Source organism: Pagrus pagrus (genome assembly GCF_965226575.1).
Source record: "Pagrus pagrus genome assembly, chromosome: 11".
Lineage (NCBI taxonomy): Eukaryota > Metazoa > Chordata > Actinopteri > Spariformes > Sparidae > Pagrus > Pagrus pagrus.
In genome coordinates this window covers 14,968,201-14,987,736 of record NC_140195.1, presented here as the reverse complement: position 1 = coordinate 14,987,736, position 19,536 = coordinate 14,968,201, and the positions used below count along the sequence as shown (strand labels likewise).

The 19,536-nt window shown below is 42.6% G+C and overlaps 1 protein-coding gene across 1 annotated transcript; it reads right to left on the bottom strand.

The window, feature by feature from the left end:
* Nucleotides 1-5,660: 5,660 nt before the first annotated feature.
* On the bottom strand, nucleotides 5,661-19,330 carry LOC311264833 (NUAK family SNF1-like kinase 1). Its single transcript, XM_084365974.1, has 7 exons — nucleotides 19,007-19,330; nucleotides 13,981-14,101; nucleotides 13,315-13,466; nucleotides 11,717-11,782; nucleotides 9,169-9,288; nucleotides 8,556-8,688; nucleotides 5,661-8,435 (listed from the first exon to the last, which is right to left on the bottom strand). The coding sequence occupies exons 1-7, from the start codon at nucleotides 19,295-19,297 to the stop codon at nucleotides 7,234-7,236; spliced, it is 2,085 nt and encodes a 694-aa protein (XP_084222100.1). The 5' UTR covers nucleotides 19,298-19,330; the 3' UTR covers nucleotides 5,661-7,233.
* Nucleotides 19,331-19,536: the final 206 nt, after the last annotated feature.

The following is a 19,536-nucleotide window of genomic DNA, read 5'->3' as shown; positions in this document are numbered from 1 at the left end:
GAAATCTGGTGTGCTTAACTATTAACTATTGAATGAGGTTTTTAACAACTGTTGTGGTTGGTTTTAAGCGCTTACCTTTTATCAGCTGTAGGTGTTGGGAGCTGCTCTATAATTGCATTGACTTGAACAATAAGAATAAAGCTAATTCTGAATACAGAACCAAATAAATGTCAATTACTGTCAGTGTATAGAATTAAAACGATGTTCTAAACATACTGTAATTCAGAAAATGATTTCAATCTGCTGTTAAGTCTTGCAGGCAGTTGTACAAGTTTTATGCTATATTTTGAGGTATTAATACCTGATGATTCCATGTCTCATTGTAAATAGTACAGTGGCAGCATAGTACTCCAAGCAGTTACGAACAATGTGATTAGGTATACTTTCTGTCTTGTGTCTTACAGTCTACAGTTCTGTCTTTTATGTCATTGCTTAATAAAGTGCATTACCTACATTTTCTGTATTTTAGGAGACTGGATAGTTGTAAAATAAAACGTTTTGAAATTACCTGTCGCTGGCTGTGTTCCTTCATATACACTTGATTTTTATGATTGTTTACCAATTGTCAATTAATAGCCTAAATGGGTGTGCTTTATAAATCCACTTAGAATTTCTGTTATTCTTACCACAGAACATTTTGTGTGAGTGTTATATACATCAGTCTACTTCATCTTTAAAACAGAGAATGAGAAAGAGAGAATGATTTACTGATGTAATTTAGATGTAAAACCATCCTTTTTGGGCCTATTTCTTCATCATTTCTAATAGCAGAAATGGTTTTCCACCCCAGGATTTCCATCTATGCGTTATGTCTATTTGCACATCCATAACAGTGTCTCAGTGAGCTGAAGTCAATACCCGGAAAAGAGGAAGAGTACACCCTGCTCACACAGCTAACTAAGTGTTAAATGAAACTAAAAAATAAATAACTATAAACCACAGCCTAATGCAAAGCAGACAAAACAGAAAATAGGATATGGAACAAGGACACTCTCTGATCACTAGTGAGATCTGAGATCTTTTACATAAGCAAAAACCAAGAGCTGTGTAATATTTTTCATGAAGCCAAACCTTCTGCAAGCCTGCCATACCAGTAAAATCAGGTTCCTGTAAGGATTTATCTCCACATGATCTCACTAGTGATCAGACAATGTCCTGTTTTCCATTTAACCTCAGTGGACACCGCTCCATGGTCTCAGTGTCCACAACACTGATGTGACGAGTAATAGCCAATCAGCACTGAATAATCTGAATTTGCAAATTAATTAGTAGATAAATTGATCAAATGAATGCAGTGGAGTGAAAGTGTTAAGTAGCAGAACATGGAAATACTGAGGCCTCCATACCTCCAAAATGTGCATAAGTACAGTACTTGAGTAAATTGTTGTTGGTTACATTCAACTTTTGAGAAATGTCAATTATCGGTCTCCTGGATTACTAAACATCAGTATTGGAATCAGCCCTAAAAAAAACATATCAGTCGACCCCCAGCTGAAATAATGTGTTCATGTATATTTTTTCACACTAAAATTATTCTGAGAACATTTTGAACAGCGTGTTGTCTGCTGTACCACTGCGCCTCGTCATCCTCAATGAGTGAGAGACAGACAGAGAAATGGAGAGGAGAAAGAATATTTAAACGCATTTCAGATTTTCATTCACAAGGGTTTCACCGTGATAATCCCCATCGAGAGTTGGACCACCAGAACCCGGCTTTGGTTTCAAAATCCTTCCCCATTGTTGAGGTCTAAAGGTTGGCCTTAACCCCACCCCTGATCTCACTCATACGTCCTTGAGTCCCCAGTAATACACCCACCAAGTGTGAAGCAGATCAGGTGAACAGTTTGGTAGATATGCAAAGGACAAATACATAAAGACACACAGACTTTGTAACCTTTGTACACATGTACATGTTGGCCAACTACACCAAATGGCCACAAGATGGCACTGTTGTTCAATTATAAAGGGTACACTTTGCTTTACGCCACAATAATAATGTCCTCATTTCTCTTTTGTCATAACTTTTGTGCCTAACCTGGATTGATACTGAAGTTGTTTTTTCTACATTTTTGCAATACATATGTCTAAAGTCTTAAGAACAAAGATTAGTCTATATCTTGAAGTTATATGTGATATCCTCCCGCAGTCTTATCTTGACTGAGAAGAGGACAGCTGTGCCTCTATCAACGGCAATATATCATCAGATGTTCTGGTTTTGAGGTCATGGATGGATGTTTGAAGATGCTGTCTGTGCAGACAGATATCATTTTGTTTTATTGTCAAATAACCTCAGAGACACGGGCGTCTGACATCAGAACTGCTATCTGACCAGGCCTCGTGGTTGTTCTTAGCGTCATCAAGAAGTTATGACCTTGATTAAAAAGCAATTTCTGTTGGATTAAGACACAACATGACTGCAATGTTACAGTGAAAAAAGTCATAAGCAGTGCTGTTAGTTGAGTAGATTTTCATGCCAGTACTTTTTTCCTGGTGTATTACTACTTCGTCCAACTGTCGGGGCTGTGTCCTCTAAAAAAACATATACAAGGACTCGCAGCCTCAGCATGTGGGTATTCAAGGATTTCTCCATCGTAATGCTACTGTTCCCTAACTGCCTGAGTCCCATAATCAGCCTACAAACCAGTAAAGTCTGGTTGCTTTTGTTCACTCAACGGTGCTTTTATCCACACGTGAGGGAACAGAAAGAAAAGCCTCTTGGCCTGCAAGACTTAGCTGTGAACCCCTTCCCCCTGGTTTGCATTAGTAACCATTGCAGATAGTTGGAATACTTCATCATCTCTAAAGTCCTTGGCCATTGAGTCCTCACTGTTTAGGGAAATTGTAAGTGTGATTGACAGGAGGCCCACACACAACTTAAATGCTCTAAGCTGCTGTTTCCCTACAGTTAACCGGCTCGGACTATTAAAGCCAAGTCTTCGTTTTGGTTTCTTGAGCCCCTCAGTGAAGGAGACCATTATGTGGACCATTCAGCTTAATGCTCTGGTCTGCTCACATATCAGATTTCAAATGAACCACTGTAACTCCTTATAACATGACACGGCAAGGTGTATAGGAGGAACCAAGTTGTCGCACCCATTAGATTAATGTTTGAAACAATGCAGAAGCAGCAAAGAAGTTTTTATTTTATTTTTTATCTTAATTTAAAAGATAAATCTGAGGGGTCGTTAGATGATTATGAATGAGGAAATGATTATTTGACTTTCTGTTTTTTAGGTTTAATGTGACTTTTGTTGAGACTTGTGATCTGAAATGAGAATCTGTTCCCATAATAACACAGTTTTGTAAGGGGTGATAAGATAAAAAGGTTGAAAACAATTAATCTGTGAATCAGTGAATCATATTTTAAGAACTCATTATATCTTCTTTAGGTAAAATCTTAAACTGAACCGTAAATGGCAACTATAGTTGTAGAATAAATGTAAAAAGTATAATATTTCCCACTTAAAGCACTTTCTCAGTACAATAAGTGTTAAATATCTCTGTATTAGTTTACTGCTCATGCAGTAAAAACAAGAAATGACATTTTCTGGTATCCCTGCCCACTTTATCCAATCAGGACAGAGAACTCGCAGAGAGCAGGATCCTCCTGTTTACCGGCTACCTCTGAGACAAGCAAAGGAAACACATGAAGAAAAGAACGAGGCAAAGAGAGCTGCCTCACAAACACAAAGGAGTCGTGCAAATGTGGTGACATACGAGTGAGGGAGGGATCGGCAACTGCAAAACGGACTAGAAGTTAGCTTAAACAACAAGAACGCTTACGAGTATACTGTATCCAGTTACGTTCTCCTGTTGAAGATTTGGTATTGTGGCTTCTATCAGAAAACAGTCCCATCATCACAAAGTCCTGTCAAAGCAGTTTTGAGTCTTTTTTGCTGCTAAATATTTTGTCAGCCAACAATATTTTATGATGTTTGGCATTCAAATGGACACCAACATTTAAACCACAGGTCACAGCTAAAAGACACATGCAATCTGGGTTCAGGCGTCACAAGTCGACATTCTGTCGTTTTAAGGGGTCACAAGTCAAAAAGGTTTGAAACCAGTGTATTAGAGAAGAAAACATTGAAGAAGCAACAGAGCTTTGATCGGAAACTTTTATTAAATTACATTTTATTTTAACTGATCAACAACAGTTTTGATGACGAAACTGCATAAGATTAACTCTTGATTTGGTTCTCTTATATTACTTTCATTTTGTGTAAAAACTGATGACAGCGACTTGAACTTAGTAGCCCATTATTGCCTGTTGGAGAGCTCGAGTCGCTAAAAAGGGCACTTTAACATCTTTATCGCCAGATCAAGTCAACATACAGCAATGATTCTGTGTTTACACCATCTGTTTAGTAATGATGAGGTGTCACAGAAACAACATGAACTACCACATATCCTGACTCACATTCACTCATATTTACACCAGCTGTCCGTCATGCGCGTGCAGTGTAAATATTAGCTAAACATAGTTAAATGGCAGCTGTTGTGTAACAGAGTGGGAGCTGTGTGACTGACAGGAGATTACAACTGTTTTGAACTGTCACCATCAGACCTCCGCTCTGGACTTCATCCATCACAGGCTAAATGAACCAGGGCTTTTCTGCCATCAATCAACCAGTTACATTAAAGTCATTAGACCATGCATTGGAACACTAACATGAGTTAAAACCATGCTAGTGGGTGGTATAAAGTAAGCTCTGTGCAGTCAGCCATACCAGACATATCCCAATCTAAACAAGACGTGTTGGTGAGCTTCGCTTTGTTTCATCTTTACACTGTGAAAACTTCTCCAGAAGGGAAGCTTTTCAGGAAATAAGGGACCCAAAGATTTTAAACAACACATAATAACTTCTTATCTAAACAGGTTGGAGAATTTTGTCAATCCATAGAAGAAAATATAATAGTCTAACTGCTTATAGCAAGAAAACCTGGCGGTCTGAGGTTTTTACGTGACAGGACTGATGGGCTCTCTACATTAAACAGAGGAGAGGCCTGCAAAACACGCGCTATGTGTTTAGAAAAGCACTTTGTGAAAGCCAGTTAAGGAAACAAAGGGAATCCATGCATGCGTCATACTCAATGCTTCGCTCCTTAACTTTTTCCAACATGTAGTTTTGCACGTATTCATCTTTCTCCTTACACTAAATGATCAAATAAAAGGTAAACTGAACCTGAAGTAAAGTGACATTTCAAAGACATATTTCTCCTCAAGTAGCCTCAGACCTTAAGCAGTATTTAATGTGTTCACGAAAGTCTCATCTGACCTCTTCTGCTGAGTGTTTTCTCCCTTCAAATGCATTTTTACTTTAGTGCATGCGCCATAATGAAAACAGTGTGTGGGGTAGATAGAGCTCTGTGTTTATGGAGACGCAGGACTCTGGAAGTCAATTAAATGCTTTTGGTCTCTCATAAACAGCGTTCTTTGAATTCCCTGTATTGTGTTGTGTTCGGGGCCAAAGGGAGAAAACATCCTTCAGTGTAGAGAAGAAGTTAAAGGGTGATTGGTCTTAAAATGTCCTTTTTTTCATGTAAGAGCTTCATAATATTCATCTTGAATAAAGCTGTATGTGCTCATTCATCTCTCATCTCCTGCTGCTTTTCTTGTTGTCTCAACAGAAAACAACTGGAATCTGTTCAGTTTCACATAATTTATTACATTTTTCAAAAAAAAAAAAAAAAGTACGAAATGCTTGAACAAAGCTCAAAGAATTCTTTCCTCACAGTATGAAAATTACAGAGAAATTACATCTACTGCATACATCACTTTTTTTTTTCAATGTCCGCAGCAGCATCTGTGATGTCACGTTTAAAAAGCAATGTGATCCATCTGCTATTCACACTGTGTCTGTTGGTGCAAAGGAGCAAATTGTGCACAGTACATCACTGTGTAATACAAACATACACAATAACATGTGGTGAAATAGGAAACACTTTACTTTAACATCCCCTGTTAGAGTAAGTTTAGACATTATACAGTATAAACATTTAATGAACGGTTCATAGCACACTATTTTGAAGTTGTATGCAAATAAGCATTTATTTACATGAGTCAACAACTTACAACTCCCCCTGTGGTCACGTATAAGTGGAGGCTGGTCAATAAACAACAAATGACAATATAGTGAAACGCAGTAATAATACGTCTTTATAGGAGAATATATATTGTTGACAACAATGTACATCCATAAACACTACATACAGTACTACTCCCCAAGACCTGTAAACACACTTGAATGTGGAAAAATGGTGGAGTTAGCCTTTAAAATGTCCTTAATCTGCTTATGACAACATTTTAGTGAGTTATAAATCCATTTATTGAATGTTCATATAGAACTCATAAAATAGGGTAAATACAGGTGTTACCCTGAAGTATCACAAGAGTTTAGTTTAACTGAATTTAGCCTCACAGTAGAGCTGTTAATAGTCAGGTTTCCATCCAAACATAGAACAAATGCATTTCTGGTCACTACCATTGTTGCATCAAGATAAACAGTGGGTGGAGCTAATTCACCACTCAGGTGCCATTAACAACCTCACAGAGCTAGAGTGTCAGTCAAACTCCCAAAAAGGTGGAAGACAAAGATGGAAATGTGAAATTTATGCTTGTGGTTTTATGTATTAACTTGAGGACTGTCAGTGTTTTTCACCAAGTCTGTTTCACATTTTTACTTTTGTTGAAACACCAAGTTTTCAACCTCAGCTGAATGTAAAAAGTGTTTCCTCCAGATTTGTTATGTGCAAAATGGCCGTCGAAAGCAGGTGGATGGCTTGTCGGTTTATTGTCTCTATTGACATACTGATACATGCGATCACATATCCAAGATGGTTTCCAAAAAACCTGTAGTGCTAATGTAATCAGATTACAGTGCCCAGACTTTCAGGAAACGTCTGAAGAGAATTTCTGCCGGAACAAATCTCCAAAAGAGGATCTATTGTGCAGGTGAGGTCGGACTGAGTTCATTAAACAGACCATCTCTGCAATTCGACAGATCCTGGGTTGCCTTTAGGTGTCACTAGGTGACTTGTCAGACACTGTGCTGCATTCAGAATACAACTTACATGTAAATGTCAATGATAACAGTGCAGATTACAGTACATACAGTTTATGTACTTGATATGCAACATTTCCACAGTTCACTGAAGTCTTTTCAAGATGGCAGGCAGTGATTTTCACAGGAAAGTGAACTAAAGAACTGATGCGTCCATCGTTCCTTAGACTTACGTTCGCATTTCCTTGTGTTTTTTGCCGTCTCCACCCACCCTGTCAGCCTCCGCTCTGAGCTGCTCCAGGTCCTCCTCTGAGCTGCAGGCACTGTGCTGCATCCCCCGGGAGAAAATCCTACGACGTGATTGTGCGCTGAGGTCTAGTAAGTCAAAGGAATCGGAGGAGAAGAGGCTGTCCTCGCTCACCACACTGGAGGGGCGGCTGCGGCGGCCCTCGGCTCCCCCTGTGGCGTGGAGGAGCTGCTGCAGGGCCTCGGGGAATATCGACGGGGCTGAGGAGGGAGACGAGTGGTGGTCATCGGGAAGATCCAGACTGCGAGAGAACTTGCCGTTACGTTTGAGGATACCCTTCCTTCTTCTTACGGCCTCTGTGCGCATGGTGGGGCTGTCTTCTGCTGCTGGGAGACGAGTTTGCTGTTTGTGGGAGCACAAATCACCTGCATCGCTCTCTTTAACTCCCGCTCCAGAGATTCTTCTCTCTAGAGATGAACCATACCCCGACTCCCCTCCATACAAGTTCTTTAGTATCCCCTTTTTGGGCATTTTGGATGAGGGTTGACTGAATGTAGAGGGAGGCGGCAGACTGGTGGACAGCACATCAGCGTGTGTGTGGGGAAGTGTATGTGTTCGATAAGGCTGGGGAGCAGCGTTACATAGTTGTGAGGGAGAGGTTTCCTTAGGAGGGCTGTGAAAGACTGAGTCAAAACTCCGCTGGGGTTTGAGAATACCTTTGGGTTTCTTTCTTTCAGTGGTGGAAGTGGCGGAGATCGCAGCAGAGGAGGCAGCTGACGAACAAACACCACCACAAGCTCCCAGTGCAGTCTGGGGAATTGCATTCTCCTTGCGTGACTTCCTGAGGCTTGACATTCCTCCACGTATCCTCCCTCCTCCTCCGCGGTCGCTCTTAAGAGGTAAGCTGAAGTAAAAGGGATGGGGAGCGAGCTGTGGTGGACAGGAGGAGTCTGAGGGGAGGCACTCGGGGTCAACCGTCATGCTGCTGGTCGCTGCGACCCGATTCTGCCAGTCGATGTAGCGAGCCAGCAGCGGGGAGGGGCATTCTTGATGCGGAGATGAAGGGCAGTCACACACACTCTCTTCAAAACCCCAGTTCACCCACCAGTGGTTGGCCACGTCCTCTATCGTAGCCCTCTCGTCCACACGCACCGTCAACAACCAGTCGATAAGGGCACAGGCGTCTGGAGGGAACAGAGTCGACGGTTATTTATAGCAGCCGCACCGACTAAAACCATGTAAATTAGCAGAATGCATGTAGGACAAAAAAACAAAATCAATCACATCGGACACTGAAGATTTACCTGAGGGAGGGTTGGGTCTGCGGTAGCGACCTTGTCTGATTTGCTCTGTGAGCGTGCTGTGGCTCGCACCATCAAACGGCATGCTGCTGTACACCAGGGCATAGAGCAACACTCCCAGTGCCCAGCAGTCCACCTAGCACACAAAAACACACATAATGAAGAACATGACATGCACATTCCTATGTACTAAGTTTCAGCCTGACTCATTTAAAAACACTTAAAGCATATGGACAGGATTAGTGGTCCAAAAGCTATTACACATTTTGGAGCTATTTTTAGCCCCCGACTGCTGTCTGGGTCTCTGAGGATTAATACAATGAGGTGCTGCATGATTTGATATCATTTTATGTGAGAAAAAAATGATGGTAGGATTGTCTGAAAATGTGCCTCATGTTTTGACTCTGTAGTTCTCCTCAGCTCTGTGGAGCGCTTTGCCATCTTTCAACTATTTGTTTTGGTTTTACAGCAGTTTACTGTTGGTTTTGGTGCATTGTTCAAGTCAACATAAGTAATGATTGAATCAAGCGTGATTCAATATGAACAATACACTGTGGTGTAATGAAATAAAAACCAACAAACTGTTTCTCATGAGAAAAACAGTGTCTTGACCCACCTCTGGGCCTTGGTAAGGCAGACCTTTCACTATCTCTGGGGCAGCGTAGAGCGGACTCCCACAGTAGGTCTGCAGCAGAGTTCCCTTCTGGAAATAATTGGAAAGGCCGAAGTCAGCCAGCTGGAGAGAAGAAGAGAAGATAAAATCATTAATTTAGATTATAATGTTTTTGTGTCCTGTGCAACTACTTGTTTCTGAGCTAGAATAAGACTGGATAACTTCATCAGTCCTTAAAGGAGACTTGTTATGCTTTGGGTTTTTTTCCTTCGGTTCAGTGCTTCATATACACAAAGTGTTCATCACAATCAATCTATTGATAAATAAAAAGCCGGAGATAAGTGATGCTAAAAAGTGGACCAATAAAGCAGGCGATGGTAGGAAACCTTGAAAAATGTCAAAAATCTAACAACAACATAAAAAACAAGTTTCACAGCTGTCCAGCATGTGTGTGTATCTGTGTGTTCACGTCTTTATGTCAAGTTTAAGTGCCAGTGAGCTTCGGTCATACATGCACTAACGACCTAACTGTTAAACTCTCTGACATAATGGGCTGTTTGATCACACTGGGCCCTTCATAGATTTCAGTTGCTCGTTTCCTTCAACGCTCACACTCATCCTCACGCAATCCAGATTCCTGTTCAGTGATTACGTGACGCAAACTCCTACCCACGTGGCAAAAACACAATAACTCAAAGCCATTCCGTTTTAAAGGAGCCAAAAATAGGTATGCAGAGCTTTTGCCAGCATAAGTGTGAGTGAGGAAAGAGAAGAGGGGCCAAAAACATCAGGCTGCTTACGCTCACGTAACGGAACAATCACTCACTCGAGGCGGCGAGAGCCATACGCAGACATGCCGAGGCTCCTCTCTATCTGAAGAGATTACTCACATGAACACCAGCCCTCTATCAGCCCCGCCGGTGTTAAAAATAATCAGTGTGACAGCTTTATATCCGTGGAACAGAGGTTCGGGGAACAGAGACCTCACAGACGGATGATGACAATGTGTATACAACAGTTAATTTCATACGTATGTGGTTTATACAGCTCTACTTTGTGTAAGCTGCTCTGTGTCCTGCAGTGTTGAACGCCTTGTATAAGACACACTCTTTCTCCTAAAGACTACATATTAACGACTACTTTATAAATGCCTGGGAGTTACATGGTCTGTTGTGAGAAGCCACAGTCTCTCATGCTGGACTGAACCAGATCACTGGTTAATGCTCTACAGTGCCTCGCAGTCTACTGGGGCAAATCTCTGAACTGCCTTTTGAGATTGTGGTGATAACATGATGTGAGTGAAAGTGAAAGTTAATCATTCCGTCTGTCTGAGCTAAGATCAGATCTATATTTGTGTTTGTCTTCAATGTGCCTCTTTTCCAATGAATTTATCAGCTGATCCAGTCTCGTCAGAACGGGACCCTTTGTTGCTTCTCTTTCTTCCTTGTTTCCTATCATCTCTCTACTGGTGCTGTCTCATAGTTCATGACTACATTAAACAGACAAAACTCTAAGTTCAGAAAACAGAAAACAAATGAACTTGCTGCAACTTTAGAGATAAAATCAGTCGACGGCAACCATTAAAAGAACGATTTAGTAAAAGTTTATTCCTAAATTAGAACCTGTCACTATACATTTAGCCTACATGTGCCTCAATTTTTTTCTGGTTGTTTTTTTCCCCCTTTCTACTTCAGTTATTTGGGAGAATGCAGCGATGCCATTTTGCTGTGGAGCTCCAAAAATGTTTTGTGGACCATGAAAGTTCACGGGCTGAGTGGATGAAGACTGAATTTCAATTTCTGGATGAACTTTTCCTTTAAGGCAGCTATTGTGCAGACATAACACGTACATGCATTGCACAGAGCCTTGGTCATTTCCTGCGGCGGTTGCTGTGAGAGGCCGATGTGGCGAACCTGAGGTTTACAATGAATGAAGAGCCGCTGAGAGGTATGCACGTGGTGTTTTCTTTTGACGGACAGACGGAGCGAACTTAAAACCCTCCGATTGGTGCGATTGCCATCGGATTCCCTGCATTCCCCTTTGGCCGTGCACAGCTCCCATATAAGGAGAGGAGCACCCAAATAAGGCAATGAGTGACCCCTGGGTTCTTTTATAAGACCTGGCAGTATGTTTGTGCTGCTTCGGTGTGCCTGGTTTAACAACACATTCAAATTACTGTGGGCAGAATGTTCTCCGATGTTTGTTCTGAATGTGCAGTTTGTGTGCATTTTATTACCAGCTGCACTACGTGAGGCTTCATTCCAGCATGCTAAATACATATCAGTGGAAATATATGGCTTCTCGGAATGCATCAGTGTGTGTCATGAAGATGTATTTCTTCATGTCTTCATGTCTGCGGATGAGCCAGTACATGCACTGTGATGTATTAGACGCTCAGGCCAACAATGCTTTTTGTCAGATGACTTATCTTCTTTTCATCCTGTCTTGTTTTTGGAAGGAAACTCTTTTATTTTTCCAAACACGCGCGTCCACACCTCTCTATTAGGAAGTGATACGAAGGCTCAGTTTGTGTACATGCTATCAAGCTTACCTTTACGTTCAAATCTTGATCCAGCAGGATGTTCTCCAGCTTGAGGTCTCGGTGCACAACGCCGCTCTGCAAGAGAGCAGAGACACATGAGGTCCTGCGCTGCTCCTCCCTCCAGTTTACAGTCAAATATTTTCTCTCTGCATGCAAGCGTACCACTGAAGGGTGTGAAGTTTACAATATAAACCCAGCCTGAGGTGCACGGTGCGTTTTTCTGTCTTTTATTTATAATTTTATGACCATTAACATTCCACTCGGGCCTCGTGCTGCAGGGCCGTGTGTCTAACATACCCTAAAACCTCGAGAAAGGCTCTCGCTGTTTAATCGACAGGCAAGAGGAAGTGCTTTGTTTGGGTTAATTCATCTGATGAGATGTGATTTGATCCCCTGAAGGCATTAAGCACCTGGGAGCCAACGAGAGGCCACAGAGTGTGGACAGCTGTGGAGCCTGCTGAGGAGCACACTGGACGTTCGATGGGAGGAAAAGTTTGTTGCAGGATCGCTCATGTTTCCCTGGTAGCAAATCATATTAGAGACAATGCTGCTACAGACAACGGTGGCCACCCAGGAAGCCGCGTGAGGCAGCGAAACCTTAAACGCAGCTGTCAGTTTCTCTTAAAGCCACAGGCTAATGAGCCAGAATCGCCTCCATTCTTTCGTTAATTACATCCTCTTCAGAGCACTTAAGTGGAGGAAATGACCCCTGACCTTAGACCATGTTTTGTGCACAGTATGTACAGAATGTGAGCATGAGTGTGTATGCATTGCAGAAAGAAGGAGAAAGAAAAGCATAAGGAAGAAACTCATGTGGTTAGCCAGGTTATTATTCTTGCTATTTTTAAATGACTATAAACACTGTGGGGGAAAAAAAGCATCAAATGACTTGGAATTATTTTCATTCTTCTCTTGAAGCCTCAATAATCCCTCCATGCGCCTTGCATACCTCAGAGGCACATTCAATAATTCATTCATGCCGGAACATTCATGTCTATTTTGGGACAATATTCAAGGGCACGAGGAGCACTAAATCCACCTCCCTGCCCTCTATAAAGCTACAGCAGCTGAGTGATTGTCTCTGATTTTAAGGTGAAGGATTCACGAGGAAGCTCACCGGCCAAAATTAGACCGATATGAAAACAAAAACATTTCTGTCATATCCAACTCAGCTGACTGCAAGGCACAAGTCCTCGCTTCTTCTGTACCGCACTTCTGTACTAATAGGATTTATGTATTTCCTTGATAATTCCCGCTTTCTGGCTCTGCTGTTGATTTTATGTACACAGCAATAAAAACAAAGAGGAATTTGTTCCTTTGCCAGGGCTTACAGTAAAGCGGAGGGCCAAAGGAAGCTCATTGAGGCAACTTGTTTGTTAAATGTGTCAGTGTGTGACAATCAAGGGATAATGCGCTCTTAACCCAGAGAGATCTGAAAACTCGAGTCAAGTTTTCCCGCAGGATTAGGATTTAGTGGATTTAGTGGTACTGTATTTGCTTGTTCACAGCTGAATACCGCAGCATGCAATACAGCACGTGCCTGCATGTGGTTCCCGACTGAATTCCAGTCGTGTGTTTGCAACATGTAATTATGTGGGTGTATATACCTTGTGGCAGTAGTGGACAGCAGATGTGATTTGTCTGAAGATGACTCTGGCTTCTGTTTCTGGCAGTCTCCTCCTCTCCTGGATGTAATCGTACAGCTCTCCCCTGCTGGCGTACTCCATCACGATCACGATCTTATCCCGGCTCTCGAACACTGCACAGGACACATTTACAGTACAGTTTGTGTTCATCTACTAAGTAATTTTATCCACATTACTGATGATTATCCATCAAAAATCTCATTGTGTTATTATTTTGTAAAACTGAGAAAGATTTTGAAATACAGTACGCTCATACAATGTCACATTAACATGTCAAAAAGTGCCAACAAGATAAAACCCAACAATGGATAAAGGATTAGGCTGATATTCTATATTTCGATATAATTTTTACCTCTTGATAGATTTTCTGAAGACTCTTTAAAAATGATGTTATTGCCTTAACAGATTGGGGCTGTTCCTTTAAGTGAACCTTACTCAAGTTAAGATATGTTGTGCATTTGTTGCGGACTATTTTCATCTGCAGAACGGGGTCGACTCAAAATAAGACACAGTGCTGTGCAGTGTTCATGCTTAAGAAGACATATGTCTGTATGGTGCAACTGTGTCTCATTGTTGTGTTTTTTGGGACTTGTGTGCTATGTGTGTGTGTTGCGTTTGCAGACCTACCCTCGTGGAAGCGTATGATGTTCGGGTGCCTGAGCGAGGCGGTGATCTCGATCTCTCTCTGGATGTGAATTCTGTCCAGGTCGTCGGTGATGCGCTCCTTGCGGATCGACTTGATCGCCACCTGAGAGAGAAGACACATTATTGAATCTGTGCTCGCTTATCTGAACCTTTATGTTCAAATCACACATATTTTGATCACTCTAGTGCTTAAGTGTAGACAGGCAACTTTTGAAAGGGTAATTCTTGAACAAAGCTCTGGAGGTCATGTTCGTCAGCAAGAAAACAGCCGTAGGTTATCGGGGGCGCATGTTCCCCTAGTGACACAGCAAGCCTTGTTGCTGTTGCCAATTTTCACAGAAGACCTGGTGCCAGTAAACACAGATTCCTGTTTCACTAATTCCTCTGCAAACCCACCAGTTAACCCTCTTCTCCTTCACCTCCCTCACAACAACTTGAGTCACGCATAAGGACAAACAAACATTGATAAATGCAATACTTATATACTGTAGACATGCATGGAAACAAAGACATACATACTGTCGATACACATATACAAACGTACCCAAATCAAATCTGTGGGTATTAGAGGTGATTATGAGGGTTTTAAGGCCTGGATGGTGAGAGCAGATCTCCTGTGATCTAAGCACGCTCAGAGGCAGAAGGTTGACAGCTGCACTGTTCACACTCTACTTCATTAATCCCAGGCACTCACTGTACCCCGATGTAACCCCCAACCACCAAACACACACATACACACCGAAACGTGAGCCCCTAAACCTCTTTGGGTAGAGCCACTGTCACCAAAATGGCACAGTATACAGACAAATAGGCATCAGAGTGTCCTATTTAGAAGAACAAACGAGAAGAAGATGTGGTTTCATAAGCAGATGACGCTTCAGGACGACTTTCTAACGTAACCCTGATCATCATACCACTGAATAATTCTGTCAACCCCTTTAATGTCCCAATGGATGAGCTGGCCTCTCCTCTGGGCCACAACTCCCGCATTCTCAGCTGCCGGGAAAAACGTCTACGAGACTTTGGAAGACACAATTCACACGCTCCATCAACTGCCATAGTTATGCAACACAAGACAAACACACTCCAGGGACTTGACTGTGACGCTATCCAGTGAAGGAGAACATTTTTAGGTTTGTATCTTTTCGTTATACAAGCGATGAGATACGAGGCCAGAGGTACTGGCTGCTGGGTCAGAGATAAGTATTCAGACACGTATTCAGTTGCTGTCAGCTGAATGGCGCATGTCCGAGCTCGGGGGGCTATTAACGTGTGTACGCTTGCATGCTCGTGAATGTTTTCTGACCCAAATACCTGCTGGCTGGGAAAGCAATGTGAAAAAGTGAAAGGGGAGAATATGAAATAAGCCGCAGGGATGAAGAGGGAGGACGTAGCTGGCAGCTAACAGGTGAAAGGAATGGATAAAGCAAGTCAAAGTATGTGGACTCGGGGCAAAAAGGCTCGCATTTTACCACTGCAACCATGGCATTAAGGCCTGATCAGCAGAGCACAAAGACGAGAGACACACTCTGGGTATCGTTCAGCCTTCAGGGCACGAAGAGCATTTTTAAATGGGCACGTGTGTGAAAGGGAAGTGTGTGAATGAGCGTATATGATCTCACCCTTCTGCATGCAAATGTGCTGCATATGCGTCATGTCTAAGTGTGACCTCCAAAGTATCCTTCTAACTAACAATGTCTCATTGTTCATCCTGCGTGTGAGATATCGGCCGAAAGCGCCAAACTGTAACAGGATGCACGGAGAGCACATAAGTAGATATGTGTGCGAGTCATGCAGATGTAATCAGATATTCTTATTAGCAAATATGTGTAGAAGAGGAAACGGGCGTACAATTTTTTGTTTCCTTCCCACCTCTTCTTCATCTTCTTCATATTTGTGTGTTGACAAAAAATATTCCCCAATTCCATAAATCTTTAGATTGCTGACTTATTGCAGGTGTTTTGTCAGTGTGTGTGTGTGTGTGAAGTCATGACAGGGGTTGGGGGTGTCCACTCACTGACTTCCTGTCGTAGTATTCTTACAAATTCATGCACACACACACACACACACACACACACACAGTACAAGTACACATCCCATCAGCCCTGAGCATCGCCAAAGATCCCTGCTGCATCTGTGAAAGATTTAACAGCAGGACTAAACAGGCTCCTTGCCAAGTAGACCGTTGACCTCGTCGTCCAGCTACACACACACACACACTGTTGCCATAACGAGGAACTGGTTCTACTAGAGTACTGCTTATTGATAGGAAACGGACACGTGCAAGTAGGGCCTGACAATATACTGTTTCAATACCGACATCCAAATGTACTCACAGAAATCAAAAACTGGCACAGTTGGCTTTATTTGTGGCAACATTTAAAGATAAACAGCCGACTACAAGCAATAGTTTGACAATTGCCAAGACTCAGATGAGAAGATTGATTCCACCTGTCTATTCACTAAAAAGCTGTAGTCAGCAGCAAAATCTCCCTGCCATCTAGTGTTGTCAAAAATATCAATATATCTATAAATATCAACTCTGAATATTTGAAACCATTTCAATACCTATGTTCATTTGTGGTTTGACGAGGAGGGAGGATTATGTGCTTGGCCGAGTGTAATGACTTCCTGTAGACTCCGCTGGTGATGACAAGACTTAAGGAGGTCACTGCTCTCTAGGGTTTGGTACCACTGGTAATTCGGTCTTGGTACCCAACCGTGCCTTTTGTCACTACTTTACTCTCACTCTCTCTCTAAGATAGTGTCAACCAAGACAGTAAAAGGGCCACTTGTCTTCTCCACCAAGCTACATGTCAGTGACGATGTTGATGCCTCGTCGGTCATGTAAGAGGGTTCAATCCTATGTGATTGAGTGCTGCGCTGGCTGCAGGCGTGCTACTGACTCTCAGGCTATCAAACACTTTTGCTTTTGGATATAGTTTATGTTTGACTCTGTGTTTCCTCAGGCTAGATGTGAAACAGTACTCGGTAGAATCAATGTAATTCTGTCAGTTCCCTTAAAAGTACCGCGCACAACCTGCTCTTTTAGCACTCAAACAAATGACACATAACATGTTGATCATTAAGGTTTTAGAGTTGCTGGTAGTTAGATTTCATTACCTCAGGCTAGCTTTTTCCTCCTGCTTTCAATCGTTATGCTAAGCTAAGCTAACAAGCCGCTTCCTCAGTGGTATCAATCTTCTCAGCGAACATCTGGCTAGAAATTGAACTTAATATGTTTCCAAAATAGTCAAACTATTGCTTTAATCTGACTCGTAATATGGTCTGACTATTTTTGAAAAAATAAAAAAACACATCTGTGAGTGGGTTTTTGTTTCTAAGAAGTTATGTAACTTTTTATAAACATTTAACAGAACAATGACATCATCATTTATTATTTATTCAACATCTTATTTTTTAATAAGATGTTGAATAAATAATCAGGCTCAGGCTCCCAGCCAGTGTAAGTGAACTATAGCACAGAATAATGACCCTGCATACCTGAACCCCATATTCATCATCCTTTCCTCCTGTTTGTTCCTGTAAATTAGTCACGTTCACCTCCGGCATCTCAGACATTCTCCTCTTCCTCCTCTTTTTCCTCCTGTCTCCTCCTCTGCCTCCTTCCCGCACTCAAACAACAGCCCCCTGGTCTTGTTTCCAAAAATAATGTCCGTTTTGTTTCAAGGAATCCTTGGTATGTGCTGGCTGCTCGCTCAAAGAATTCAGCATTTTCCCCTTGTCCTACCAAACCCACTCACCCTGCGCACACACACACAAACACACACTGCAAAGCTTTTTTTCTCTCTGCTCCCCTCTCTTTATATTCTTCATCAATCTCCTACCTTCCCCTCTTTCTTTCCCCCCTTCTCTCTCTCTCTCTCAGATGTAGATGTAGGTCTCCGAGCTACAGTGTAAGCAGCCAGAGGAATTACCCCAGTCTCACTTCCACAATCTGATTGCAAAAAAGATTATCCCTATTACAGTGTGTTTGTTTACTAAAAAAAACAGAGGGGGAATTCAAGGCTGACGGGGTATCTGTCTCTTTGTGCTCGGATCACAGCAGAATGAGGGATTAAAACCCCGACCACGATCATTCAAAGTGTAATCTGGCAGCCTGGATATGCAAAGAGCGTGAAGTCGAACTAGTACAAGTCATATTATTGCGTCTGTCTGAGTATGTTCATGTGATCGTGTGCTGGTAGAAGGGGGTCAGACTCCTGTTGGAGGAAACCTATTGTAGTAATTTTATCCCCTCTTGTTCAAGTGCTGAGTGAGTCAGACCAAAGGCATCTCAGGCTGGCAACACAGGAAGCAAGAACTGGGTTCAGCATCAGCCCACAAACACGTGCACGCACACACACACACACACACACACACACACACACACACACACACACACACACACACACACACACACACACACACACAAGCCATCCAGGAGCACTCCACCTCTAAATTAATATTCAATGAGCAATGGGTAACTCACAAACTCACCGGGAGGGCTGCTGAATACCTCCCAGGAGGACAAAAAACATGATTAAAGGTGCACTATGTAGTTTTTGGGAAGACATTTTAATCAGAAGAGAAAGATCTTCATTGACTGGTTTATTTATGCCTAAACAAACTAAATAAACAACTTTGTTTTCATGGCTGAATAAACAAACAACATCATTTCACACTGTTTTACTTTGTTTATATGTGGCGGACCCTGCCACCTTTCTAGCGTCAAACAGTGTTCTGGGGACCTTATTTTCCTCTGAGAACAGGAACAAAATTAATATTTCCAAGTTTGTATCACTACCTCATTAATATTGTAAATATTACAATTCTGAGTTTGAATGTCTTCTCCAAAACTACACAGTGCCCCTTTAACATGTCACATTATCTACAGATCATGTGTGGGACAGAAACAACGTCATACTGCACAACTGTGCACCATCCTCAGCGTGCTTGATTCCGCATGTTTAATATTTAAGATTATGAGAAATAATCCTTCACTCACCGTCTTCAGGCTTGTTCTCTCCACCGCCTTCTTCACTTTCCCGTAGGTGCCTTTCCCCAGAGTCTCCATCACCTCATAGCGGTGTTTCAAGTTGTGTTTGTGCTGGTGCTTCTTCACCTCCATCCGGCCCTCCGCCTCCACGTCTGGGGTCCTGCAGGGACGGCGGGCACCCAGCCTGGAGGGCTCCTCTCCGGCGTGGCGGCCGCTGGATGCCGCGTCCTGCAGACAGCCGAGCTCGGAGTGGTGGCTGGTGGTCATCGCGCCTCTGCTGTCCGTCTCACGTCTGCCCATCCTCTCTGCGCACCGTGCGCACCTGTCACCGGGGACCGGATCCCCAAATTACTCAGCCGAAGCGCGCGTCGTCACCCATACAGAGCTGCAAACTAGACTGGGATCACACTGAGACAACGTGACGTTTTCTCTCTCCTCAAGCACAGCAACAGGAGCCACATGGTGCGGAGCGATGGGTGGAGCCTCCTCGATCCTAAAAACAGCTCTCTCCCGGCGCGCCACACTCATTTGGGATCACT